At 36.1% G+C, this 27,917-nt stretch overlaps 2 protein-coding genes across 6 annotated transcripts in view; one reads left to right on the top strand and one right to left on the bottom strand.

Moving 5' to 3' along the window:
* Window positions 1-26,847, bottom strand: LOC134851563 (protein scribble homolog). 2 transcript variants are annotated; one of them, XM_063867703.1, is made up of 18 exons: window positions 26,397-26,847; window positions 24,833-25,125; window positions 24,509-24,629; window positions 22,961-23,035; window positions 21,913-22,872; window positions 20,341-20,361; window positions 19,227-19,685; window positions 18,355-18,621; window positions 14,768-14,945; window positions 12,923-13,031; window positions 10,743-10,866; window positions 8,593-9,168; window positions 8,135-8,252; window positions 4,956-5,176; window positions 4,617-4,796; window positions 3,953-4,150; window positions 1,436-1,612; window positions 1-619 (listed from the first exon to the last, which is right to left on the bottom strand). In XM_063867703.1, the coding sequence occupies exons 1-18, from the start codon at window positions 26,556-26,558 to the stop codon at window positions 272-274; spliced, it is 4,587 nt and encodes a 1,528-aa protein (XP_063723773.1). In that variant the 5' UTR covers window positions 26,559-26,847; the 3' UTR covers window positions 1-271. The 2 variants fall into 2 exon arrangements, with proteins under 2 accessions (XP_063723773.1, XP_063723774.1); XM_063867704.1 differs by lacking the exon at window positions 20,341-20,361 and having other exon boundaries at window positions 2-619.
* LOC134851561 (ranBP2-like and GRIP domain-containing protein 3) overlaps window positions 21,890-27,917 on the top strand; it is a 315,621-nt gene continuing 309,593 nt past the window's right edge. For all 4 annotated transcript variants that reach the window (XM_063867699.1, XM_063867701.1, XM_063867700.1 and 1 more), the window contains exon 1: window positions 21,890-21,899. The gene's annotated coding sequence lies outside the window, so the exon portion shown is untranslated. The remainder of the gene's footprint in view (window positions 21,900-27,917) is intronic.

Below are 27,917 nucleotides of genomic sequence, written 5' to 3' on the forward strand. Positions count from 1 at the left end.
TGAAATTCCTGGAAAGCGATTGAATCATATCAATAATTACATTATCATTTACACTACATCACTGAATATCATTCTAAAGTTCAATCAAAACGGCGATCAAATTAAAGTCAAGAAAGTAGAAAATGTGAAATTATTGTAAGCTTTGAAAAGAAGGCAAACAAAAGAAAATAGAACGACAGAATAGATAATTTTGTACTTTTCAGCAAATTCTATAAAATTACACTCTTTAACACATTAAGTTAACACCCTTTGAGCTCAAAATTCAAAAATTTTAACTAGCGAAATTTCGCTGCTCGCGGCCAGGGCCGTTATTAAACTTCGGGTCTACAGTTTTCTGAGATTGTGAGTTACTAGAGATAGTTTTCGACATGTGTTCTTGTTCCACAATTGAGCTAATCGACTTGTTCATGTGATGTACGTTTGCTTCAGTTCTTGGAGGTTGTTTGCGGGTGTTACTTGGAGCTGTTTGTTTCTGTGATGATGACGCTGGAGCTCGTGATGATTGATAGGCGGGGTAGTTGAATCCATCACAGACGGTGATTTTCAAGTCGAACTTGGAACTACTCAGTTCGTATTTGGCTTCAGGGTAGCTGACGCCCACCATCGATTTATTGTTTATCTAAAACAATACATTTTGTATAACTTCAGCTGGGAAAAATACATATGAATTTGAACACGATCATTCGTCAGCAACTCAAATTACTGAGATCTTAACATAGTCTCTATCACAGTAGTGAAACGGCAAATAGCACACGAAAAGCAAATAATTTTAAACACTGGCGGAATTGCACTAAGCATATAAAACGCGAAAAAAAAACTAATCACTCAAAGTTTCTTAATTAAAGATCATTTTAGCATAGAGTCGAAGACGTGCTTTGTAAACACAAGCAAAAACGGTTTAAGGGTAAACGGTTTCCCCCTTTTGTACTATTTTGAAATATCTAATTTTGGTGAGGTACCCTAAAAATTTTCTAAAGGCGCCAATATACACTAATTTTGAGGGGAGAGCGCGCGCGATTTTTTGGTCAAAATTTTCCTAAAAGAGCCTAAAAACGCCTTTTTTGGCCTGTTTTTTAAAATTTTGCCTGCAGCGCAGAAAATTTTGCCAAAACTGGATTTTTTTTACTGCTTTGGGGGAGCTCGAAAATTCAATTTGGTCGACCTAAAAAAAGTTTTCTGATAATTTTTAGCATACAAAAATTTTAAATGTCATAAATCTAGAAGCACTTAATACCAATTCCGTTTTCCGCAATCCCTGCCCTATTTAGATTAAACATGGCGCAAATATCAGGCGAACGATTCGGAACATCGAAACAAGAAAATTCGACATGTTTTTCGGATCATCGAAACAAGAAGCTGAGTTTTTTGGGGGGCAGGGGCTGTCCACATAGTTCCTTTGGAGGAGGGGGCATTGTCGCGTTGATCCCAAAAGTACCTCGATGATGCGTTGTCCAGGTTGAATTAGGGCGCAGTTATCGGCTGGGGAGTAAGGCACCACTCCGGTTATGTAGATGCTCTCATCCAAGGGCTCGTAGGGATTGGCAGACTGGTAGCCTAAGCCTCCTTGGATCATGATTCCCCACACTTCATTGAAATGCTTTTTCAATTCCAGCTGTTAATCAGAAGTAAGTTTAAACGAAATAACTTTACAAAACTGAAATAAAGAACAGATTTAAAAACACAACGAAAATTTTTTTGTTGAGATAAAAAGTATCGCGTTATCACATCTGTTCCACGACCGCTGTAATGCAGCAAAAATTCGACCAAAACAAACTAATTACATGTTCCGGATTTGAACACCCGAATTGCTGATTAGGAGTCTCACGTCCTCACATCTTGGAAATTAACAAGTGGCCCAGCTAAAGCTGGATCTACCTGTTCCAATATTTTTAATCCTACTTTGTACTGATACGGAAATGCTTAAATTTGAAAAATTCAAAAAAAAAATGCTGAACCCTAGTTTTTCTGCTTAATTCGGGGACTAACCTCTCATTTAAAGAAGAAAACTACAAATCGCTCTTTCAATTGAAGTCTCTATCTCAGATTTAGCTGGGTAGTTTTGAAAAATGATGAAAGATTCCAGAAATCTATCAAAAAATTTTCCTCAACATATTAACTTTTTCTTGTAAAACCCAGAAATAGCCAATTTCCAATTGAATATTTCCGCACCCTAATTTTTTAGATTGAACCCTCAATATCAGATAACGCAAGAAGTTTTCGAGAATGGTGACAAAGTTTCTGTGAAAAAAAGGGTAAACATTTAAAAAGGAAAGTTTCCGAAGTCTATCTCAGCTTTTCTACAAAAAAACAGGGTAAAACAGATCTCACAGGGAAAATCCAACTACTATGTTAGTTTAAATGAACTACAACCTCAGGTTAGTTTTTTAAATCAGCAGGTCAATATTTGAAAACAAAAAATAGAATTACTTTCCAAAAACGGGTAAAAATTTTAAACTTAGACATTTACAAGGACTATATATTGTTTTCAACTCGCAGCGCATAGCCGCTTTCTCAGATAAAAAATGTATAAGTGATTTTTTTGTCGGTTGAACCCTCAAAATCTGATTTCACAGGGTAGTTTCTGAGAAAAAAACAAACAGTTTTAAGAAATAATCAAAATGTCAAAAAAATGGCTTGTTTGAAGCTATATCTGTTTTTTCTAGCTAATTTAGGTTATAGCTGCTTGAGAAAGGGAAACCCCCATAATTTAATCTTGTGATTGAAACTTTCATATCAGATTTGTGCATTTAATATTTGAGAAAGTAAAAAAACTCAAAAATAGGCCAAAAATCCCCCAACTGAAACTTCGAACGCCGTAGAACGTGTGGTAACATGAAAATGGTTGGACAAAAGGCAGGAACAAAGAAGAGCAGTCGGTTTTTCCATTGGTACCAATTGCTTTGAAACCCCGTATAAGAGTTTTTGAGAAAAAGTGAAATTTTTTTGCAAAAAATGCAAAAATTTTCCAAATCGTTGCAAAAATTACGAAAAACATCAAACCCCATTTACTTTCATAATATGTTTCTTCAAAAACGACCTATTAGCCAGACATAAAGCAGCAACTTATGCCATTAAATTGTTGATGCTTTTATAAGCTTAAATATGATTACATTGAAATATACCAAAAGTGCCACCAAATGAGCTTTTTTATTTGCGACTTATCTTAGACAAAAAACTTCGTAAAAATACACTACGCTTCGATTGTATATACAGAGTCAACAGACAGTTAGAAAAGAGTCATTGAACGCAAAAAAAATTAAAAAATTGATTTCTGTGTGGAAAAAAATCGAATTCGAATTTTAACCAAAAAAATATATGCTCTTGTAGCTCTCTGAATTTCAAGAACAATCAGTAATTGGTTCTTTTCTGATGAAATTATTAACCCAATTTGAGAAAACTGGATTAGTAGGAAAAGCTTTCATTAGGCTAGGAAATCTAAAAATTAAACTCTACTTTCCAAACTTAAAATCGATCACGTGGGGATGGGGTATAAAATTATCAGAGGGGTCCCGCAACTTCGGATCATTTTTGATAAACAAGATGATAAAATCGAGCCAAAAATATTCTTGAACAATAAAATTGGCATGAAAATTCGGATATTCGAACCACGCGAATGTTTTGCGATGAAAATTTCGGGTACAAATTTTATGGCATAAAAACTCCTGTGGCATCCATTCCCAAGTTTGAGGTGGTCAATATTCTAGGGAGTGAGGTTAATGAAGAAGTATTGCTTTGTATTGCGTGGGGTCCCGACAAATAAGTAGTGCAGAGTAGAGTATTGTAATATCCTGAAAAAAATATCATCACAACCTAGATAAGAGTCTGAACTACGTTCATCGACTCTTAATTAAGCGTATTCCTACTTAGCACTTATTTAAGTCAGCGTACTCCAAGCGGCCCTAACAAAACGAAAACGTTTTCAGCACGGTGTGGAAAGTAAAATTTTATTTACGTGTTTATAGCCACTGAGGAAATACTCGTGAGCAACTAGAAGGGTGAGACAGTCCAGTTCTCCTTCAGCGTTTGGTGGGGACACGAGGGCATTGACTGCCTCCTTGTGGGTCACACTGTTCAGGTTGATCCCATTGGCAAACAGGATTTTGTCGCCCACCACTAGATTGGACCGGCAAGCCAGACCCTCGGAGGTTATCTAAAACGTATCAATAGTTCACTGATGCGTACATTGTCAGTATTTCCAGAATTAAATATAGGTTATTGTTGGCAAATCATTTTTCAAAAGTTATGTCAAAGTTAATAAGATCAGTTATCTACTAGGGAAAACCCAGTTGTGATTTTAAAAAATCAGCTTATTTATTGGATGGCAGATGTCATGTCGCTCAACTCTCAAACAACAATCGTTAAGAATCGTTAAGCGACATTTGAGCCTCGAAACATCAATCTCTCGACTAATAGGCGAAGATAATAACCACTTCTTCTTTTATTTGACTCTTTAGGGTTGCCTGGGGCTCAATTTCACAATAGGATTTTCCATAAAACCGAATTTACTCGATGGGAAAACAACTACTGCATATGCAATATTTCGCAATTGGGCCACTAGCTCGAACGTTTTATTGGAATAAATCGAAAGAGGAGGAAACGACGGGAAGATGAACAACCTTGGATATGTAAACAGATGTGTCCTTGAGGCCGCAGATGTGCATGGGGTGGTCAGTGCCCCCCTTAATGCTGAAGCCCAGAGGCTCACCCGTCTTCACAAGCACCACCTCCTCCACGTGATCAAGTTTCATGTCACCCTCCTTTTCCTCCTCAATCACACGATTACCATTTTTCTCAATCTAGGAACAAGAAAACATACCATAACCATATGTTTAAGTTTTCTAAGGTCAGAAACTTTCAGCTAGCTACTCTCGTTTAGCTGATTTTAAAATATAGTTGTAGAAATCATTTTCTCGCTAACTCTTCTGGTATATTACAAAAAATTACGATTGATATACCTTTTCTTCTTCCTCGGGTTTTCCTGTTTCATAAGTAATCAGGTTCTGAGGTGGCAGCGGACTAACTCTGGACACAGGAGGGTGAGGTGATGGTGGCGGTGGACTATGAATAGCTGGTCGTTCTGGCTCTGGCATCTGTTCAGAGCTAGAGTTGATGCGAACTCCATTCGATTTCCCTCCAGCTGGCACTCGGTCTAGTTTGGCTGTTGAGTTGACATGAGCTGAAAATTAGCACTGAGATCAAATGGCGGTCAAATAAATGACAAATGCAAAAAAAACTTAACCAATAGAAAGTTGGGAGTGCTAACGAACAAAAGAAAGCGGAAGAAATTGACATTTCATAAAACTACCGCAATTAGAGAAAACTGAGTCAAAAGAAATGTTTTTCACTCCGCTGGGAAACCTGAAAACTGAAATCCACTTTCGGACCAAAGAACACTCATGCTTTCGTAATTGGAGAGCGTAATAAATTTGAGCGTGAACACCCGAAAAAAAGGCTTAAGAAAAATCAATGCGACTTCACAACGTATAAGCGCCTCCACGACGTTCATTAACACTTAATAAGCCAATCCTACGAATCCTGAAAAAGACTATGAAACAGTTGAAAATGAACAGATCTTTTCATTTGATATGGCTATAATTAGGCTATAACACTACAAATCGTGCAATACGAAACTGGGTTTACACGGGACCTAAGAAAAACAAGGATAGCTGGTTGCAGTGCAAGTAGCAGATAATGTGCCGACCACAAACAAAGAACGAACTTCAATATGTGAGTGACGTCCTTTTCAAAAAAAATTAATTCAAATTGTTCAAATAAATTTTAAAAAATTGTTGGCATCAATTTAAATTTTTCCATAACTACTTGAATTTTTCTTACGCAATTTAAATTTTTTTGAATTCTGTTTTTCAGTAGTTTTTAACAACTTTGTGTATTTTTCGCAATTTTGACACAGAGGCGAAGTTGAGCTTCGCGCCACTTGCGATACAGCAATTATAGGATGAGTGCACCATGACGCTAAAAAATAAGCAAAAACAATATGTCACAATTAAAGAAGGAAGTAAAAAAGAGAGAGAAAAAAAAAACAAAAACAGCTTTGTGTTTGAATTTGATTGTATTTTTCAAAGAGGCCCTAACCAGTTTTAAGTTGGGCAATCAAAAAACTGGTGCCAGAGTCTTATTGATCTTAAAAGTACTACCGGACATCTCAAGGAAAAAAAGTTAATAAGCCGACAGAATTGAAGCCGACATCCAAAAAGCTGAAACTCAGTCAGAAATTTTTGTCAAAAAACGAGGGAAAAATTTTTGTGTAACGCCCACATAAGATCCATGATAGCTATTTAACACGCATATGCATGAAGTAACGCCCGCATAAGATCCATGATAGCTATATAAAAAGAGTAGACTACATAAATTGGAAACTAAAACGACAGAGCCGAAAATGAAGCCAAAAACCATCAGGAGAAAATTATGCATACTATGGTTTCAGATATAACATGAATAGTAACTAGTATCCCTTAGTTAAACCTGATTTTCATGAAATTGAGCGCGTCAGCAGCATTAAACATAATTTAACTAATTTTGTTAAACAAGTTGTAAAAAAGTCTATGTTCGGATTTGATAGCGCTTGCTACTAGCAAGCGTAAGCAAAAAAATATAAAGCATTTTTTTCAGGCAAGTCTTTGCAAATAAATTTTGTAATTTTGGTCGTGAAGACTCCGCGGATCTCTCAATTAACTGCCATGAGTAAAAAAAATAGGCGTCAGATCGAATCCCGTTCATAATTTACGTCGGACTCACAATTTACATTAAAATAAACATTTCAATAAACGAAATATGAATTATTTTAAATTGTTTTTTTTTATATGGACATCACTGATTTCAACGCAGAGGCGAAGCCAAGCTTCGCAACGCTATACAACAAAAAACAATGAGGCAAAAGACAATGAACGGAGAGATATCGACGTTAAAGAAGGATAACCGGTTCCTGTGCAAATAACACAGAATGTTCCGACAATAGCCTAAGAAAAAAGTAAATTTTTTTTTCATATTAGTATCGGTTTTCTGTGTGGTTTGATCAAAAAAATAAAAAAAGGCATATTCTACAGTCAAAGCCAAATAGGCTACTTGGAAAACAGTTTTTGTAGAAAAATGACAAAAAAAAACGAAAAAATAATCAAAGAAAAATTTTCAATAAGTTCATTGTTTTTAACACATTTTTTGAATTTTCTAAAATTTTTCGATTACCAAAATGGCGCTAAAAAAACTCGCTCGAAAAAAAATTCATTTTTTTCAGGCTTAAATTAAGCTGAAATAAGGTATTGTAAGCCTGGACACACCTTACTAGCACGAAATTAGACCAAAAACCAAAAAAATTCCAACCGGTTTTTCTCGACACCAAGGAAAAATTTTCAGACGTTTTAAATGTTGTTCGAATTACGACTGAAAAGGCTATAATATGGTATAACACTCAACCAATTCCGACGATTATTTGTGTTAACTAACTTTGTGAGGAAAACGAAAGAAAAAAAGCAAAAAAAAACACCCGAATACAAAGTTCCTCCATTTAAAAAAAAACTTTTTCTATTTTTTGCGGAAATTTTCTGAACATTTTTTGATGTCACTCGAATCACGACTGTTGGAGCTTTTGGATAATATATATCTCGATCCACTTCGATGATTATTTGTGGTAGCTGATTTTGCGTGGAAAACAAAAAAAAATCTAAAACACCCGAATACAAAGTTGTTCGAATTCAATGTCAAAACAAAACACCAATATAAATTTCACGTTTGCACTGGATGAGGCCAATAAACAGCTATAAAAGCAATGAGAATGATTCAACGAGCGGCAGCTAAGGCGACAAAATTTTGGTCGACCCCTGTCGAGCCAAAAACAAAAATGTTGTCAAAAATTTTGTCAAAAGTTCGTACTGAAAAACTGAAAGCATATAATATTAATTAAGGCTAATAAAAGATAATGAAGGCTAATAAAAAAGGTGGAAAATAAAACGAAAGAAAACAGCTTCGTTCATTGAGACTTAATGACTAGGCGAATAACCCATGAAGCGAAAAAAAAAACATCGAAAATAATGAATTGACTAACATGTGAATCAAACCCGGCCCCATTTTTGGTCACAAAGTACGTGCCCCACCCATTGCATATTGTGAGTTTACTTACGGAATTTGAAGACGTCTGACTTCCGGACAACTGCGAGGGACACCTCAAACACACTCCTGAGGATATTGACTGCCGAGTCCCTTCCTTCGATGCCATTGGTCACATCTACATCGTTGATCTTAACACAGAGAAAAAAACATAGCCAACAAACGAAACTTGAAACCAAACAAAGACAAACTTAAAACTGATCGAGAAACTTTTGTGGCCTTTTCCCAGAAAAAATAAAACAAAAAACCACATGACCAAAATAAATGAAAACTCACCTTGTTCAAAATAACTTATTTATACAATTTTTGACAAAAATTTTCTGCTAAAAACAAAAGCTAAACTTTGAAAAAAAAGAACTACGTACCAATTTGCTCTATAGCCTAATTAATTTTAGCACAAGCCTACGGCACATTGGCGCTCAAAATAGAACTGTTCAACTACTTGTTGAACTTGACTGTATATAAACTAACAGATTGAATCAAGTCTCCAATATGCAAGGTTCCTTCTTTGGCAGCCACGCCATCAGGTGCAATTTTTGTGACCTTCAGTCCCGTTTCATTCTGGATACTCGCACTGTTAAACGAAAAGCCGAAGCCCTGGTGCACCTCTCGTCTCAACTTCACGTCAATCGTGAAGAAGGGCGACAAGGGAGTCACGGGTCCATTAAGCCTCGAAGCTTCGGAGACTCCGATTTCGTCTGTGACACTTTCCGACTCGTTGTTATCTGAATCGTGAACAAGATTGTAAATCCGTCGTTCTACTGTCAGTGTGATGGAAATTCCCCCATTACGTAATATTTCCACAGCTGAGGAGTGATCAATTTTAGATAAGTCATTTCCATCCACGCTTAGAATTTTGTCGCCAACTCGCAACCCAGCCAAGAAAGCAGGACTGTTTACAATGATGTTGGAGAGGAAAATTCCATCGTCTCCTGGTCTGTACGGAACGAGAGATCCGATTCCTCCCGCGATTGTTAAACCAAAACCGACTCCGGGACCTCTTGTGACCACGCAAACAAACTGTCCGTCTTCGAATTCGTATTTACTCTAAAATGATTCACAATTGAAACCAAAAAGTTCTACATATAGATGAAATATCAGCAAGGAAAGGACAATAACAATTTCAGCTAAAAATTGAGACAAACAAATAAAACATAAAACTTCGGGTAAATAAAACATGAATCGTTAAATTTTGAGAACAATTTTCGATTTAGACACTTTGTTTAAAACAACTTCACCTCAATTTGGAAAAAAATGGATAAATAGTCAAATTTTTTTTATTCCACCGGGAAATCTGAAATTCAAAACACATTTCGAAACTAGAAATCGATCACGTTTTTTGCGACATTTCCGCTTTCGTAATTGGAGGAAGCAATTGGCCTTTTTTTTAGCAAATGAACATGAATGGAATTCCAAAAATGCATATATTCTGCAGCTCATTCACTAACGCATTAATAAGCATATCTGTAGTTATAAAAGATTTATGTAAGTACATGAAAGTAACAAATACTTCGTAATCTTCCACTTAAAAACTCTAAGAACAACAACTGGAAAGATGAACAATAGACAACCCCCCTCTCCCGACATTGTTGGAAATTAATTTCACACACAGTTCATTTATCACTGCACCAAAGTAATAAACGAGCAGTTCACCTAGGCTCAAAACGCATTTAGGATTGGCCATACTTGAGTGGTATAACTTAGCATTCAGGTTCGATCTCAACTTTACAATCGGTCTGAATAAAAAAATCACCTCAAGCATATAATTCTCACTTTCTTCAAAAAGTCGGATCAAGGACGCATAATTTTGGTATACAATTTGCTTCAAGCATTTTCGATTTTACAGATGCTACAATTTAATGACCAAACACTCATTGCATGGATGAATTTTCAAAATAACAAGCTTAACATCACAGGCCAAAATTATGACTCATTATATTTTCCAGTGCCTCGGTAATAGGATTACTTAACAAAAAAAAACATTAATCTAACTTGCAATTCAGCCGCTTTCAAACAAAACTGGACATGTTATAACACTGACTGATAGACTATATTTAAAACCAGATAAGAGACCCTCAAAGAAAAACAAAGCCAACAGACTGTTGAAAAGGAGTCAATGAATGTAAGTAAACAGAAAAAATACTGACTTGTTGTTTTGAAAAAATCCCAACTTTCGAATTTGAAAAAAAATTGCTAATCTTAAAGCTCTTTGAATTTCTAGAACAATTTCTGATTGACACTTCTTAGATAAAACTAACCCAATTTGTTTGAGAAAAGATCAATAAGCAAAATTTATATTTCGCTGGAAAATCTGAAAACTGAAGTCCACAATCAAAACTAGAAGTCGATCAAGTTTTTGGCGATCTTTACACTTTTGCTGTTCAATAGCTGAGTTTGCCTTCTTTTTAACAAAGGAAATGAACTGAACTTAAAAAAAATCAAAAGTCAAATTGCGAAAAACTAAATTTGAACCTGAAAAAATTTTAAGACTTCCTTAAACAAAAAAACATCGCGACCAATAAAAGAGTGTAAACTGTAAACTACGTTCATCGACTGTTGAAAGAAAACCGAAAAAAGATCGAAAGAATTAAAGCAAGAAAGGGAAACAGAAAGAAAGTTACGTCATCACTGTAGAGCAGGTATGGTTGTTTGGCGGAGGCCGAGGTTGGACTGAGTTGGTTGTGGTGTCCCGCGAGAAGCTGCTGCAGCTCCTCCTCTGTCAACTCCTTTCCCTCGTCCACCAATCTAAACAACAACCACACAGCATGACTTCTTCAATTATTGATAAGGAGACCATATCGAGCAGAAAAATGTATACACAGAGGCGAAATGAAGCTTCGTGCCACTTGCGATACAAGTAGGCATACAAAAACAGAAGTCTAAAAAATGAAAAAATAAAAAAAAAATAAGGAATCGCCGTTTTCATCTCAGATCTGATAGGTTAGTTTTTAAGAAAATTCACGAAATTTCTAAAAACAGTGAAAAGTTCAACAACTGTCGAATTTCATAACTTTTTCTGCAAAAAGCAGGTGGTGGCTGCTAAAGCAGAGAAGAATCCCAAAAGCGGGTTTCACGATTGAACATATAATCTAAGAATCGGCAGTATAGTTTTCGAGAAAAACAAAGAAATTTCAAAAAAAAACGGTCAAATTAAAAATTCGACGTTTCCGAATATCATAGCTTTTCATGAAAAAAATTTGGGCGTAGCCGCTAATATAGAAGAGATTCACTGAATCTGTTATTTCGGGTGGGTATGATTGAACGCAAAATCTCAGATTCGGGTGGGTATTTTTGAGAAAAATCCAAAAGTATGGGATAAAGCTTCCCGGACAGACTTTTCGAAGGCTGTAGTAGAATATGGGGTAAAAAAAGAAACTCGTGGGTTATTCAGACACAGGCACATAGTGGAGTGGGGTTATTTCTATTGCAAAATTGGTAGATTCGTTTTCGAGAACACTAAATCTTACAAAAAAATATTCGAAAACGTCTCAAAAAACTAATAAAATACAAAAATCAATCCCATACACTTTCATTATACCTGTTTTTATCAAACAGGAATTCTAATTTAACATACCAACAAGATATTTAGGTTTTAAATTAGCAACGGAACAAAACTTACGAAGCGGAAACAAACCCGACAATCTTGGAGCAGGCACCAGTCAACGGAAAAGTATTGATTTTCTGAAAACTTTTAAAAAATTTAGGGTCCCCCTAAAACTACGATGATCAACACTTGCCCTCACGAGAATACTTGCTTACAGCACAAAAAAATTCATGACGTGGAACCTAAGCCGACAGAAGGAAAGGAACCAAGAGTTGCTAGGGTTCAACAAAAAAGCAAGTTCATTTTCTTGTACACATAACTAGCGGGAACACGACAAAAAGCATAAAGTGTGATAAGAAAAAATAGTAGCAGACCTCGAATAAGTAAAAATTCGGCTACGTCTCGGATTCGATCTGCGACCTAGAAATAATGAGTCTGACGCGCAAACCACTCAGCCACGGACGCGTAATACATCACAAACACTAGACTCAAATAAAGCAGAGAACAGATGCTAAGAAATTTCTAATGGTACTGATCGTGATTATAGCAAAAGTGCCACAAAATAAGGGAGCCCTTTAAATGAACACTTTTAAAAGGGTTAGGTTAGAAAAAAGAAGGTTCGTACTAATACACTAACGCTCGCTTGCTAGTGAAATGAAAAGATGTTTACGGGAAAAAAGACCAGTTCCCGATTACAACCTCAATTAAACTGAAAAAATGGCTCACATTTATTCATATTTTGAGTAATTTTTCAAGGAAAATTTCCGGCATTTGATTTGTCATTGCTGAAACATTTATCTGATGTCTAAAACATAGCCAACTGGCAGCTGGAAAAGAACGAAGAACGCAGGGAAATAGAAAACTTCTATTTATTAAAAAACGCAAACTTGCAAATTTTAAAGCAAAAAATGTGCCCTTTCTAACTTTTTGAGAAAACTGGATTAATATGTAAAACTTTTGAATTCCCTGGATAATCTGATAGTTAAATTGTCTTTTCGAAATTAGAAGTCGATCACTTTTTTCGTGACATTTACAATATCGCTGTTCGATAGCTGAGTTTGCCTTCCATTTAGGAAAGGAAATCAAGTGAGCTTAAAAAGAAATCAAAAATAAAACAGCGAAAAAAGTAATATTGAGCGCAAACAAATTCCTGTAAAACGATCACCAAGCCCTATATCAGAGCATTCACTACGTTCATTTCTCTTAGAAAAGATCGCGTGACTTCTAAAAGGGTCATCATGTCTCGTCACTTCTCACCGTTTTCCCTTCTTGTGGTGTGGTGTATCCCTCCGTTCCAGGAAAGCATCCTCCCTCATCGGCGTCTTTTTCGGTCTCAACTTGACCACACTCTCCACTCCGCCAACAACTAAACACAAACATCTCATCTACACAGAACTAACTGATGCTTCCTTTATGAACAAACAACTTAGTAGCTCACTAGTGATTCCTTTATAAACCATCAATGGCGTACCTCATGATGCAGGGACTGAATCTTGGAAATTTATTTTCACTTATTTTCAGCATGTCAGAACTGAGTAATCAAAAGTCTCAAAGAAATTGCAAAAATCTCAGATAAAAAGAATGATTCAAATCCATAAAAATTAGTCTTGACCGATAAAAAATAAGCAGATACATGAGTTTACAGATATTGCGAAATCGAAGTCGGGTAGTGGAAAAAGCTAAAACCAATTTCTTAAATTGTGAGAACAAAAAATTTATTGAAAGATGTCCATCATGCAGTCCCTCCATCATGAGAATACTCCCTTGAACAATCAATTTAGTTGCTATATTCATTCACTAATTCTTCTGATTAACTTTTGTCATTGAGTGAGTCCTTCACAGAACATTATCTACAGAAAAAACTCCTTGAATGTGCCAATTTCATATTTGAATTTGATTTCATATCTCATACTTTAATAACAGTAAAATAGCACTTTTAACACAATCTATCAGCGAACGCGGTGAGCAGCAATTTCAGAACACCGTAACAATTTCGCCGGAAAATTCCACAGCGAGAAACAGTGAGTGATCTGGGACTTTCTCCAGAGGGGTGGATTTTGAGCTCCCTTCAAAATTAGTATATATTGGTGCCGAAGGGCCTTTAGAAAAGTGTTAGGGCAGCCAGCCAACATGGAGATCTTACAACAGTATCACAGCGGATCCTTTGGGTAACGATGGTTTCGAATGCATATTTCCGTCAATTCCTTTCAAACTGCGAAACAAGGATCCAGAGAGAGCTTTAATTACCAAAAAGGTAGACCGCAAAACGCCAATTTTGACAGTGTTTTTGACTCTTTCTATAAAGTACGCATGCTGAAAAGCTTATTGCAGCATTGTGTTGTTGTTTAGCACACGTGAAAACTTACTGACCATGCCGGGTAAGAACATTTTGATATTTAATTATCGGAAGCATTGTTTTGATAGTGTCCGTTATTGTTATGATAGCATTCTTCATATAGTAGTTATTCATGAATCGTATTGTGATTCATGAATCGTGGGTACAATAATTCTGTGAAAAACCAAGCCGATCTCTTCAACTCAAAAGGGCGGATATTCGTTACTATGTATAAAATTCGCATAACCTTAACCGTTGAGTTATTTCATTATAGGGGTGGCAATTAGTTACTAGGTACCAAGGACGTAGTGAAGAGGGGGGGGGGAGGGGGAAGTTAAAGCAGTTTTTTTTTTAATTTTCAGCACCATATCAACCTTTTCGGCACTTCCGGCAGAGCCAAAATAATTCTTCCTGCTCATGACGGAATGCCTGCGTGATGAAACTAATATAAGGCAATCAAATTCGCCAACTCAAAATCTGATACACCTCCAAAAAATCTCCAAGAAAGCAAATAAACCTAGTTTACCACCAAGCCACTGGGAGTTTTCATTACGTTCTGCTAATTTGCTTTCGGTTATCTGCATGTAACCTTCAGCGACCAAGAACTTGTTCCTCTTTTGCACAATTCTAATTGGTCTAAATTTTTGCATCATTATGTCCCTCCACAATAAGATAATCCTAAATTTGTTATTTTGTTTAGAAAATTGCTTTTTACTACTAAGCCTCGTCAAATCCCAGATTTCTGGCTAAGTTAAGACATCACTTACGTCCCACACGCTTCGCCTCCCCTCCAACTACTGCCTGATCCGCTTCACTGTCCTCCCCCTCATTCAAATGCACTCCTCCTCCCCCGTTGGTAGCAGTGGTTGTGGTCACAGTGACGTCATCACTAAATCCCACAGTCTTCTCACGAGACACGTCCAGGTCGGAGTCCGAGTCTTCTTCCTACATGATCACAATGGAAATATCTCACAAAAAGTTTTGAAATAACAAACAACTAAAACGATCTTCAGCCCATCAAAATGCAGCAAAACTGGAATTCTCAATAGAAAACCTTTGTGCTCATTAACTGTATTTAACTATAGATGTGGATTTTCTTTATTAGTAGATACCATAGGCGGTTGTCAAATAGATCCCTCAGTCATAAAACAATATCAAATAAATTTTTTAAAAATGCTTTTGCCGATAAAAACGAACTGGTGTACCGGTAGTCATCTTATTGGCTGCAGTGTTTCAGCCAGCTCACAAGGTGCCTTGAAAAATTGAACGGGTACTCTTGAATTAGTTGCGGTAAAACACATTTATCATGATATCAAAAAGTTTTGACATCAATAAACAAGGTTGCTGTACAAGTAGCCCAGAATGCTCCTGCCCCTGCCTCAGCACTTTAAGTAAATCAATTTAAAAATCAGAAGAATTAAGAAAAAGCATTTTAAAATAGATTTACATATAATATTTTTTTAGATTAGTGGGTTCAATTAGATATTAATCTGAAAATCGAAGGTTTACGGCTTGAATAAATTGAATAGCAGAAGAAATAGATAGGAAGCTTATCAGTTTTCTTGCTCATTACAAAGTCATCTAACAGCAATTAGTCTGAAAAGCGGAAAAAATTGAAACCAACTTCTCGACACCAATTTTAGAATCCAAATCAAGGCCTTTAATGTGGCTTTAATATGATAACAAACTTTGCCTAAAGTGTCTAAAATAAGCCGGAAAAAAAACACTTTACGCGGTCGGAACAATAATTCTCGAGAAAAAAATGAAAAAAAGCGGAGAAATCAAATGAAAATGACGAAGCTAAAAATTGAGAAAAAAGTGTACTGAAATTTTTTTAAGAAACCTGTTTTTAAACATAGAGAAGCTCAACATATACCAGGAGACAAACTAACGACCTAAAGATACTTATGCTGCAAGGCTGTAAAAATTTTTGAATTGAACATATGAAAACAATGATTCTTTCATAACGGCAGAAACAAAAAAAGTGGTAACTTAAAAAACAATAATTAGATTTCGGGAGAAAACCCTTAACATCCAAAGAACAGCACACCAAAAATACCTTAAAGAAAATCGCGCTTATTAGTTCCTCAGAAATTAAGCCGACAAATTATCAACTGAATGAAACCCAAAAAAACACAGCCAATAAACCGTTGCAAAATAGTCAAGGAATTCGAGTATCACCAAGAAAAAAATATTGAACTTCATAAACTTTCGCAATTCAAAGAACAGATACATCAAGTTGAAAATTTCTTAATTTCAAAAAAACTTTAGACTCCACATTTTATTTCATAAAACTAGCCCAATTTGAGAAAAATGGATCAATAGATAATTACTTTATTCCCCTGGATTATCTTAAAGTATTATCCACTTTTCGAGCCGTCCTGTTTTTCTCGCGAGTTCTGCTTTCTTGATCTGAGAGCATAATTAACCTTTTTTTTCAGCAACCAAAAATGAACTTGAAAAAGGGAAAAAGCAAAAGATCAAGTTTGGTGTGAAATTTTTCCAGAAAAGGTTAACATACTCAATAAGAATTTTCATATGGTGTCATTTTCATAGTGTTCATTGAATCTGCACAATTTAATTGAAAATAATCTGCATAAAAAATTTTGACCAATTTTTATCTTTCGAAGAAAATAATATCACTTTGAAGCGTGATATGATGAAAAAATTATACAGACGCGTAGAAAATAAGTAAATTGGACAATGTCTTTATATTTTTTTGAAAACTTGCTGCCAACGAAGCGCAAAGTCAAGCTTGCAGAACTAGTTTTTGCTAAATAAAATCAACTTTTCTTAGCTTAAACGACCAATTTTATACAGAGGCAAAGCTGCACTTCGCAAAGACTAGCCAAAACACTACAAAAAGCAGCTCTATAAAGTGCAATAAGAAAAAGTAGAAATAAGCCTTGAATTAGTAAAATTCGGCTAACGTCTAGGATTTGAACCTGTGGCCTAGAGATTATGAGCCTCACACACCAAGCACCCAGTCACTGACGCTTAATAAATCACAAACACTAGCCACAAATGCACAGATGCTATGCATTTTCTAACTCTACAATGATATTTCCATATAAAAGAACACTTTTAATGAACACTTTTACTTGCGAAATTGGTTAGAAAAAAAAGTTCGTTCTAATAAACTAACGCTCGTAAACTCACTAGTGCAATAAAAAACGAACGCTACAGGATCGCTTTACTCGCTGAAAATTAGAATATAAAGCAAATTTTCAAACCGGTTTTTCTCGACACGGGGCCAATTTGCTACAATTGTTTCAATGTCGTTCGAACCACAACTTGAAGGGCTTTAATGTGATATATCACTCGACCCATTCCGATAATTATTTGTGGTACCAAATTTTGCTAGAAAATTAAAAAGAGAAAATAAAACACACCCGAGTACAAAAATGCTCTCCATTTAAAATGGTCGGATTAAAAATCATCAAGACCTTTATAAGCAAAAACCACTTGGTTCTTTTACACTTAAGAACTTGAAGAAAAAAGGGGTCAACAAGAACTTCAGATTTTTGTTCATTTTTTGAGGAGGGTCTGCGAGGTTAATTTTAAATTTTTAAATTTCAATGGTTTAATAAATCTCAAGTAATTCTAAGGGATTTAAATAGAAAGAGTCATTTCAGGCAACTGATTCTGCAGAATTGATGGCGACACCTGATAAGCAGAAAAACCTGCGGAATTTTTGGCAAGAAAAAACTCGCTTTGGAAGAACGCTGAGCAACTAAATGCACCAACTACACAGTAACCACGAGTGCACATTTTTATATTTTGCCATTATCTTCGCTAAGTTTTTTACGCGAAAATAAGTCTATTACCCGGTTACATTATCCTTGATGATCACATGGGTAAAAAAATTTTTCCTGGATATCTTGATTTTTTATAAATGGAAATGCTAAAAAAAAACTCACTTCTCCCATCAACACATTGATGAAGACTCTACAGTACTTTATTCGCGGGCGTCGATTATTAACAGCGGAGAGATTGAACGTTTTTCGGACAAAAAGGCGCTTTTCATTGCGACAGATTTCACAACTATCAGGTAGTGCCGCAACCCGCAACTCACCAAACGTTGAACACAAAACTACCTTGATCATAAAAATTGGCAAGAAATTTTAAGGGCTTTTTGCCTAGAAAAATTAGTTTCTTATTTGGATCCCTTAAAAACGTCCTACTTTTCCAAAATACTTGCATGCTATACAAAAGTTTCGGTGAGTCCCCCCAAGTTTGGCGGTGGCTTATTTTAAGAAAAGAAATTATGTTGTGGGAAGGTTCCCGTGAATTAAGTGGTGAATAGTACGAATCTATAACAAATTGTTCAACAAGAACCTGATAAAAAACTCACTATATTGGAAGAGCTCTCAGCAGTGATTGAACTTCGATTCAGTTGATCGCTCACATCCGAAGGAGTCTGTTTATGTTGCGATTTCACATTCAAACTATTCCCCTGCTGAGCAGAGGCGGCCGAGAATCGAGACACGGATGACCTCTGGGGTGGAGTTGGTAACTTATCCGTATTCCATTTCGGAGTGGGCGAACTTGACCCAATGATGGAATTTTTGCCCATGTCAAATTTTCTAGTCTCGCCTTTGTTTAACAGGCGTTCATCAACCTGCGTAAAATAATTTCTCAAAATTATACAAACTGAGTTTAATGCGGCCCAAAAAAATAAGGGCTGCAAAAGTGCCAATGACAGCAAGAAATCAAAAAAATTACTGAATTTTTTTTTTAATCTTCAACTTCCGATAGTTTTTGGATAAAAATAGCCCAATTTGTGAAAAGTGGATCTATAGGTGGATTTTTAACCGCAGCTAGGAAATCTGAAAATTAAAATTCACTTTCGAAGCCAGATTTCAAAAGAAAAACTCATACCATTTTCTTTTTTGCAATTTAAGAATGTAAAGGTCTTCTTCTTAGCAAATCAAATTGCATGGAACTTTAAAAAATCATGAGTCAAAGATCCAATTTGTCGTGAAAAAAAAACCAACACAGCCTACAAAAAGTCTTCACTACGTTCATTGACACTTATCAATCTGAAATTTTTTCACAAATTTATTAAATAATCCATGATTGCTTGACTTTCAAGATTTAAACACCCGAGTTATTGAATGCAATCTATTATCATGTGTCGCATCCCTTGCGAACCAAAAATCCATTTATTTGTTGGATTAGGATTAAGGCTACTGGGCTTGAAAAATATGCGAGCAACTAGCTTACCTCAACTTGGAGTTGGTCGGGAGAGATAGGGGTTATGTCCACAGCTACTGTCGTACTATTACTGCCTCCTAATCCGACCCTGCCTATGTTGCTACTACTACTATTCACGCCACTGTATTGATTATTGTTGTACATTTGAGATGAAATCAGGTGTTGTTGTTGTTGTTGTTGTTGTTGTTGATTTCCAATGCCTCTACCTCCACCAACCATCAACGCTTGTGTGGGCGACGGTGATATTGAAATAGGGGGCGATTGATTACTGTAGTTGTAACTGATATTAGGAGGAGAAATAGACGAAGAGTGGCTTGGGAGTTCTTTTTGGGGTGACGAATTGGTTAAATTTATGTGTGTTTCCTCTCGTCTTCTTGCGCTTTCGGTTCTGTACACCATCACCCTTCCCTGTTCTTTTCTGAACGCTAGTTCTTTAGGATGCGGAGTATGATGCCTCTTCAATTCCGTCTAAAATTTTAAATAATTTAATCTATTTAACTTTATTTATTATTCAATGCGGTTCCATGGCAGTCAAAACTTTCTTTGTGAACTTGAAATTATAGACAAGATCTCAAATAAATGAAACCAATCTTATCTTAAATAGTTGTTTACATGAAATGTGTTAACATGCGTAAAATTGTTATCATCAAACTCTATGATGAAACCAAATAAAGGCAGCTAATGAGCTCTAAAGGATTAATTTAATGATAAACTATACTGTTTTAATGGTTACTTTGTCTCAAGATAAATGAGTAAACCATACATGCTCTAGCGAACCGCTTGGTGCTGATTTAGTTTTTCAACGACATACAAATCGAGATATGACTTTCAAGATCAAATATAAGTTTCAGGTTACTTGTTTGGTCACTCAAAAAAATCAATTTACACAAATGGCCCCAACTTTTTGTTGGCTAGAATGCGCAGTTGGGAAATTAGACTGTAAACACACGTGAAAACCTGCTTAATTAGAGAACAAATGTCTGTCATAAATGCTGTTGACCCCGGAAGTACTAATAATTTTATTTGTGACCAAAACAAGTTTGATGAACTAAAAAAAAAAACAAAATCGATAACAATCTGATGAAGACATCCGATGAACACATCTTACGGTGAGAGATCTAACCGATGGGCCGAGCCAGCGATACTGGTTTAAAATAAAAAATAGATAAAAATGACCGATAATCAAGATTTTGTATGCCCTAACATCATTTAAATGCGCGCATAGTAAAAAAAAATAAGGAATTCATTCACCGCCGTTTTCAATTACAGGCTAAATACATCGTACTGAATTTTAAAAAAAAAACACCAAGAATATATTCAGTTGAATTCTCGAAAATCGTCAAAAAAAATTGCGAGATTGATATTATCTCATATAGGGAAGCGTCTTTTTGGTGAAAATTGCTATTTCTACAGTTTTGCCTTAATCACTTATCCATGACGTCTTGAAGATCAAAACTCGGGCAAGCTTTATTCTTTGATTTCAAGCTTTGCATCAACACTTTCCACTAAACTAACTTAGTTTGGGTGAAAGTAACAATCTTACAACACTACGCTCACAACCTCACTTGAGAATCTGAGTGAATAGAGGAGTTTTCGATGTGCTGTGTCAAAAATTTGAATAGAAATGGTAGCCCGTTGCTGTACAAGTAGCGCATAACCTTCCGACATCATATATTGCAAAAAAAAATATGTTGAAAAAAAAAATCGAAAAAAATCAACTTTATGTTCTACTATTTTTGACGTTTACCAAGTATCACAGTACAGACATGGTGGCCTCCAAAGTGTTTTAATTTGATAAAAACATTTAAAAAAACTTTTGAAACTATTTAAAAACATCAATCAAAATTTCGAAAATTTTTGAGGATATGTTCAATGCGCTCAAACAGAAGGCAAGTTTTGACATTGTTGTATCCCAATTGGTGCGAACGATACTCGTCAACTAACGCAGATTCCAACACGCTCTTAAAATGTTCTATGTTTTGATACATAAAATTTGATACATAAAATGTTTTGATACATAAAATGTTCTATGTTTTGATACATAAAATATTATTTTTCTTATAGGAGATAGTAATTTGCCTTCCAATCAACAACTAACAATCATTCATCATTCAAACTTTAAAAAATAATAATTTTTGAGATTGAACGAACTTCAATTTACAAAAAAAAACGAAAACGCGAAGTTAAATAAAAGAAAACTCAATTGGTGTATTAACTATTGAAGACCGTTTTTCTCGGCGTTGGATTTCAAGTAGTAAGTAAAAGGGCTTTGAATCAAACCACATTTGAACCCGCGCAAACTTCCTTGAATATTCCTAAAATCGTGCAAAAAAAACACCCTACGCCAATTTTCTCGCATTATTTTGGAAGGATCATAGGGCTGGACTTAAAAAGCAATCGCCCTGCAAATATTGAAGCATTTCTGAAAAGTGTTTCACAAACACTAATTATAATTGGAGTCTTGTCATCACATTATATGTTTTTAAAAAATAAAAAATTAGATGAACGAAAAGACGTTATAATTTCTTGCATAAAAAATCAAGACAAAAATCAAGACATAAAAAATCAAGACTTCTTTTAAATTCAAAGAAAATCGCGTTTTAAAAACGCGTGCATTAATGGTCTCAAAAACTGCTGTTCTTCATGAACAAATAAATGTTAGATGTTAACTTCTTATTAAATCAAACTAACTTACTGTGTACTGATTTAGAAGTTCGTCGTCTACAATTTCCGCATCATTAGACTGAAATGACACTTTCGACTCTCTCTTACTCCCTCCCCCCTCTCCCCCTTCAATTCCCTCTTCGAACCTCGCCTCCTTCATTGGTGGGCGCCTCATTTGCACCCCCATCATTGCACCTTGCGCGTCCCCCCAATCCCGCTGATCAACCTCATTACCCGCTGTCGTTTCTCCCGTATCGTAAACACCCGATTCGATATCGTCCATACTTTCCATGTCTCCTCCGTGATGTCTGTTATATTCATCGAAATGCAACGAAGTCATCGACGCCGCCAGCAAGTTTTCCATGCTTCCCGTCTTCTGTGGGAGGAACACACACGTCAGCACTTTCTTAGTGCCTCTCATTTCTGCATTTAGAGTTGGCAAACTCTGAGAACCCTGTGTTTCGGAGAGCCATAACGCTTTTAACGTGCGACCTAGCTTTCCTATACTAAATGGTAGCCATTCGAGTCTGTTGTTTGTCAAATCAAGAACGTACAGTTCCGTAAGATTTTCAATCGAGCTGGGAATTTCTGTCAAACAGTTGTCACGAAATGACAAAACACCAAGTTTGACGCATTTGCCGATGGATTCTGGGATAGACGTTATTCCATTCTGGTCAAAGTTCGCAGACCTCAAATTAACTAAATTTCCAATTGATTCTGGGATTTCTTTCAAACCGTTTGACGTGAAGAAAACTTCAGTTAAGGAAGTGCAATTTCCCCATGATTGAGGTATACATGTGAGCATATTTTCAGTGATTTTTAATCTGCATAGCTGCTTGAGATGTGAAATTGAGGTAGGGAGATTTTCGATATCATTCGTGTCCATCAGGAGCTCGTTTAGATTTTTAAGGTTGCCCAGTTGGTCTGGTAAATACTCCAGTTCGTTTTGGGTGACGTCGAGGCTTTCGAGACTGCGTAACCCATCAATGGTCTGGAAAGATAAAAAAAACAACTTTGAAACAAAAAACTTTTAAAATTGAAGAACTATGTATTGCTGATCAATTGGAGAATTTGCATACCTTTGGCAGCTCGACTAAGGCATTGTCATCAAGAAACAGGTCGCGCAAAGCTGTGAGATCTCCGATTTCATAGGGCTAAAAATCGAAGAGTTTGAATTCATTGAAGAGTTTGTTCAAGGCTGGTATACGATATTTAAAACGAGGCGCGGATATCTTGTAGGGCGCGAAAAAATTGATTTTGCTAGTTTGCTGCAAGAATGGCGCCACAAGTAAATTGTTTTCGGAAAATTTTTGAGTGATTTTTTATAAACAGGTTTTTGTCGAACACGTTTTTGGGCTTGTTTTTAGCGTGATAGGCTTGTTTACTTCCTTATTTTAATTCCGAACAAGAAATATGAAGGAACACTGCATTCTAGTGGGGGGCGTTCAACAGTGCCGAAGTACAACAGTGCCGAAAAAGGCGAGAAATTTTCAGAATAATTTGAACGCATTTTCTAAAGAGCGGGAAATTACTGACGCTAATTATCAAAGAAAATCACTCCAATTTTGGCGCCAATATGTCTGCAACTGCAAATTAAACAATTATTTTGGCGCCAAAACGTGTAAGCTGCAAATTTTCTCGCTCAAAATCTTTAAGTTTTACTCAAGATTGTAAACGATCGCTGTTTAATTTTTGATTGCCGCACTTAATATGTTGAAATTTTCGGCACTGTTGAACAAAGTTTTCATTTTCGGCACTGTTGAACAAAGTTTTCATTTTCGGCACTGTTGTACTTCGGCACTGTTGTACTGCCCCATTCTAGTGTTTTAGTTTGTAAATTTTTTATATGCAAAATAAGGCGTCACCACAAATAAACAATTTATGTCTACAAGTGATATCATATTGAGGCCCTTTTGATCGCAATTCGATTGATATGAACAATTTCCCAAAAGCTTTTTCTCGAGACAAAATCGGTCAGAAATTTAGCTTTGCGGTAATTTCTAATAAAACTATATCAAAAGCGCCTTTTATGTAGCCCACGAATAAAAGTTTTGCATAAAAAAAAATTGGAAAGCTTTTGGAGAATATATCCGTAAGACTTTTTGTTGGACCACAAGAAGCTCAATTTTATTTCGTTTAGCCAGGAGCTGGCCCGGTTAATTTTTGCATAGTTTTTATTAACACAACGCAGTCAAAAAGTGTCGGTTGCAAAAAAAAGAGTATTATAAACATAGCCAATCAAAGATTGGAAAAGAGAAATAAACGCAAGTAAACAAAAAACACGGACTCTGTTTGCCCGGATAAATTAAATCAGCTCTGCTGCTGTGTAAAATTAGGTGTCTAGTTGTGTTTACCTAATTTTTCAAATTTCATTTTCGTTAATCATTTTGCAGGACTGAGACTGAAGCCATTACCAATGTTATAAGCATACTTTAAGCTCCTCCCCCGCACGAAAAATTGCAATCTGAAAAAATATATCTATTACTTTTTTTCGAAAAATTTGTGACCAGCACCTTACGTGCTTTTTGCGCAGCAATTGGCAATACTGTACTGGTTGCAGTTTATTTCCTTTTTAGGTATAACTCAACATCTAAAAAGAAACCAGTCGACAGTGAAAGAGAACATACCAGTTCGTAGAGATCGTTTCCTCCCAGATCCAATAATCGCAGTCGGGTCAAGACGCCAATGGTGACAGGAAGAGTCTTCAGGAAGTTATCACGCAACTCAAGGCGCTCCAATTTGTTCAGACTAAACAAACAGCTTCAGGTACAAAATTCTTGAATTTTTATTTTACAAAACAATTAATTAACCTTCAGCGCTCATGTTATGTCGGAAACCATTTGACTCAACGCGTAAAAACAGAGCCAAACTACTTTCTGGCGCATTGAACAACTCATGGTCACCAATATTGGGAACTGTTTATGATTAGCTAAATAACCAAGACATCTTACGTCGATATTTCTTCCGGTATCTCCAGCAGACATATGTCATTCATCATCAACTTGTTCAAGTTTCTGAGCCTCCACAGTCCAGGGGGCACCTGGCCATCCATCATGGAGTTGCGACTGATGTCCAGATAGGTCAAGTTCACCAGCAGATTGATCTCATTGGGGAGCACTCTGATTTCATTGCGAGATATGTCGAGATGAGTTAAGAGGAGAAAGGTGGTGATTTGGGACGAAAGCTGTCGGATTCCATTGTCTGATATGTTAAGATAGCGAAGTTTAGTCATCTTCCAGAAGTCCTGCAATAACAAAAAAGGGGGATACATATGCTCAACCGTTGAACAAGTTCTTACCGGAGTTGCAATTCTTAACTCGGTAACATGGGGGTGATGGTTCTTAAAAGATCTAATTTGTGTTACCTTAACAAACATCAACGCTTTTGCCTTTCTGACAGCGCTTCAAAGCACATGTTTAACACAGATGCGAAGCTGAGCTTCGCACCACTTGCAATACAAAACAGGAAAGCTGCTAAGTCGAATAAAAAATTCGAAAATATCAAAAAAACTAGATAAATAGGGCAAGTTTAAAAACAAAACACAAGCCAAGACAATAGAATGTAAAATTCGCATCAAATGAAAATTTACCGAGCGGTAGCAAAGCCGAAAACACCTTAGATGAAATCCTTTAAGCTGAAAAAAATTCAACAAGACTTTTAAGAATTTATCAATTCCCCCTCGCCCTCAAAAAAAAACACAAACAAAAAAAATTTCGCTCCTCGAACGACGCAATATGATGCCACTAAGCCAATATAATATAGGCCGAATCTTACTAAGCCGAAAAAAAAAGTAAAATAAAAACCCATAAAACATCAAAAAAAATAAGATATTCAGTCACCCACACCCTCAAAACACACAACTAAAAAATTAAGCCAAAAAATTAAGACTACTTAAAAGTTATTAAGTCCCCTTCACTCTCAAAACACACACACACACATACACACACACACGCACACACACACACACACACGCGCGCACACACACACACACTTTATCGCTCGTCGAACGACGCAATTTTCGGCAACTAAGCCTATAGACTTAGTGGACGAATATATAGGCCTAAGCCTATCAAGCCCAAAAAAAGGAAAAGAAAAAACATGAAATTTTAACTAAATTACACATGACAGTTGGTTAAAATACAAACGACTTAAAAATAATTTCAGAACAGACAGATATTGAAAATCCCAACAAGCATAAAATATATCTGTAGCGGTAAATTGGTTGCTAAGAGGCTTCAAGGAAATGAGTCCAGATGAAAAGGTCATGAGTCTTCAAGGAAACGCGCCCTGTGAACAAAGTTATTTACGGGAAAAAGTCTTGTACCTGATTGCAATACCCTTGCCTATCGCCTATTCCGTTCGAAGGGTACTTAGAACGGAATACTTCGACAACTGCCGCACAAATTCAAAGTTAATTTTCCAATGTATTGCATCATATACACCCCTCCATTTGAATAGCAAGATTTATAAGATACTACGAGCTGTATGCGAGAATGAGTGTGCATGAAATAATACCTGAGGCAGACTTTCGAGGTCATTGACCTCCAAATTCAGCTCCAGAAGCGTCTTGGCGTAACGCAGCACTTCCGGGGGCACATCTCGTAACTGACATCTGGACTTGTCAATGGATTCTATGTTGCGGTTGCACGCCAAAACCAGCTGCTTCCAAAATCCCATTTGGACAAAAACTGCACGGTAAAGGTAAAGGTCAATTTACTACATCAGTCTTAAGGCCACGCGGCAACAAATGGAAAGAAAAGAGCGCAAACTAGTTCTATGCTAATGCAATTATGTTGTATTGCTATGTACAATAAACAATTTGGAGATAACGTTATGTAAAAAATTATATCATTCACGCATTCCCTTCGTTTTCTGGCGACATCAATTCAGGCATCTGTTTCAATCAGCTAAATTTTACGGGTAAACCCAACAAATGCACACTTAACAATTGTTGCTGAGTTCATTCTAATCTGAAAAGAGTCTATTGTGATTCTAGGCTGATCAAACAGCTACAAACTCAGAGCACTTATAGCATATAGAATTAAAGCCACCATCTCAGTCAATGTAAATTGACTTCGATTTAACTCTCAGATTTATATGATACCTGACTTTGAGTATAAATTAGGGCTATGAACAACTTTACTACCAACAGAGCATTCGTTTTTTAAAATTGGCGATCAAAAAAGATTGAAAAATAAATATCAAAAATTGAAAAAAATCCAGAACAAATAGATGAAAAACTATCTGAAAGTTGCAGTCTGAGTCGTATTCGAGCATTTACGCCATCAAGGTGATATTCAAGCATTACGCTATCATGGCCTTCTAATTGCCAATCACAACGCGACTGGAAAGGTTTGGGTCAGCTTCGGGGATGTGTTCCAAGTTTCAGACCAATTGAGCCATCTCCCCGCGAGGGGGCCTATCGCTCAATTAAACTTGATAGATGTTTATAACCACTTGAAACTTCTAACAAAAACATGAACCAGATTCTTGAACGAACATGGAACACCAAAATGAACAACATCAAAACTCACAACTACTTTCAGTGTAAGTAAGAAATCATCAAATTAGTTAATATTTAACCAAAATTTTTCAGTTTCAAATGAAGAAATATGTGCGGTTACATACATTAAGGTGCCGAGGAGAACCATTTTAGGTGTTAAGATATAATAATAGAGAACCAAACAGATTAGATAACTTACTTACCTCGAAGCAATGATAACTCAAAACGAACATAACAAATTTTCGATTTTTTTCTGTATCAACAAATTCTTCAGGCCTGCGTGATAATTATATATTATCGACCTGTTCGCGTTCCGTGATGTCTTTTCCGGTGATTTTGCCAGTTTTCCTTGGCTGGAGATAGCTCAATTGGTCATTACTAGGTGAGAGGAAAATCTTACAACTTCAAAAGATTCACTAACCGAAATCACAATTACTGGGGACCATCTAAAGCTGGAGGTACTTGTTTGGGTGCATAGACATTTGTGTCTCGGGACATTTGTGTCCTTGACAAAACAAACCGAAATTATCAAA

The sequence above is a fragment of the Symsagittifera roscoffensis genome, chromosome 7 (assembly GCF_963678635.1).
Source record: "Symsagittifera roscoffensis chromosome 7, txSymRosc1.1, whole genome shotgun sequence".
Taxonomy (NCBI): Eukaryota; Metazoa; Xenacoelomorpha; order Acoela; family Convolutidae; genus Symsagittifera; species Symsagittifera roscoffensis.

Bases quoted from the DNA above. Each gene is read 5' to 3' on its own strand.
- LOC134851563 (XM_063867703.1), bottom strand. From the start codon at position 26,558: ATGGGATTTTGGAAGCAGCTGGTTTTGGCGTGCAACCGCAACATAGAA. The intron at 22,873-22,960 runs GTATGCAAATTC...TTATCTTTCCAG, and splicing joins CCTTAGTCGAGCTGCCAAAG to ACCATTGATGGGTTACGCAG. The intron at 18,622-19,226 runs GTAAGCTAGTTG...TATTTTACGCAG, and splicing joins CCGACCAACTCCAAGTTGAG to GTTGATGAACGCCTGTTAAA.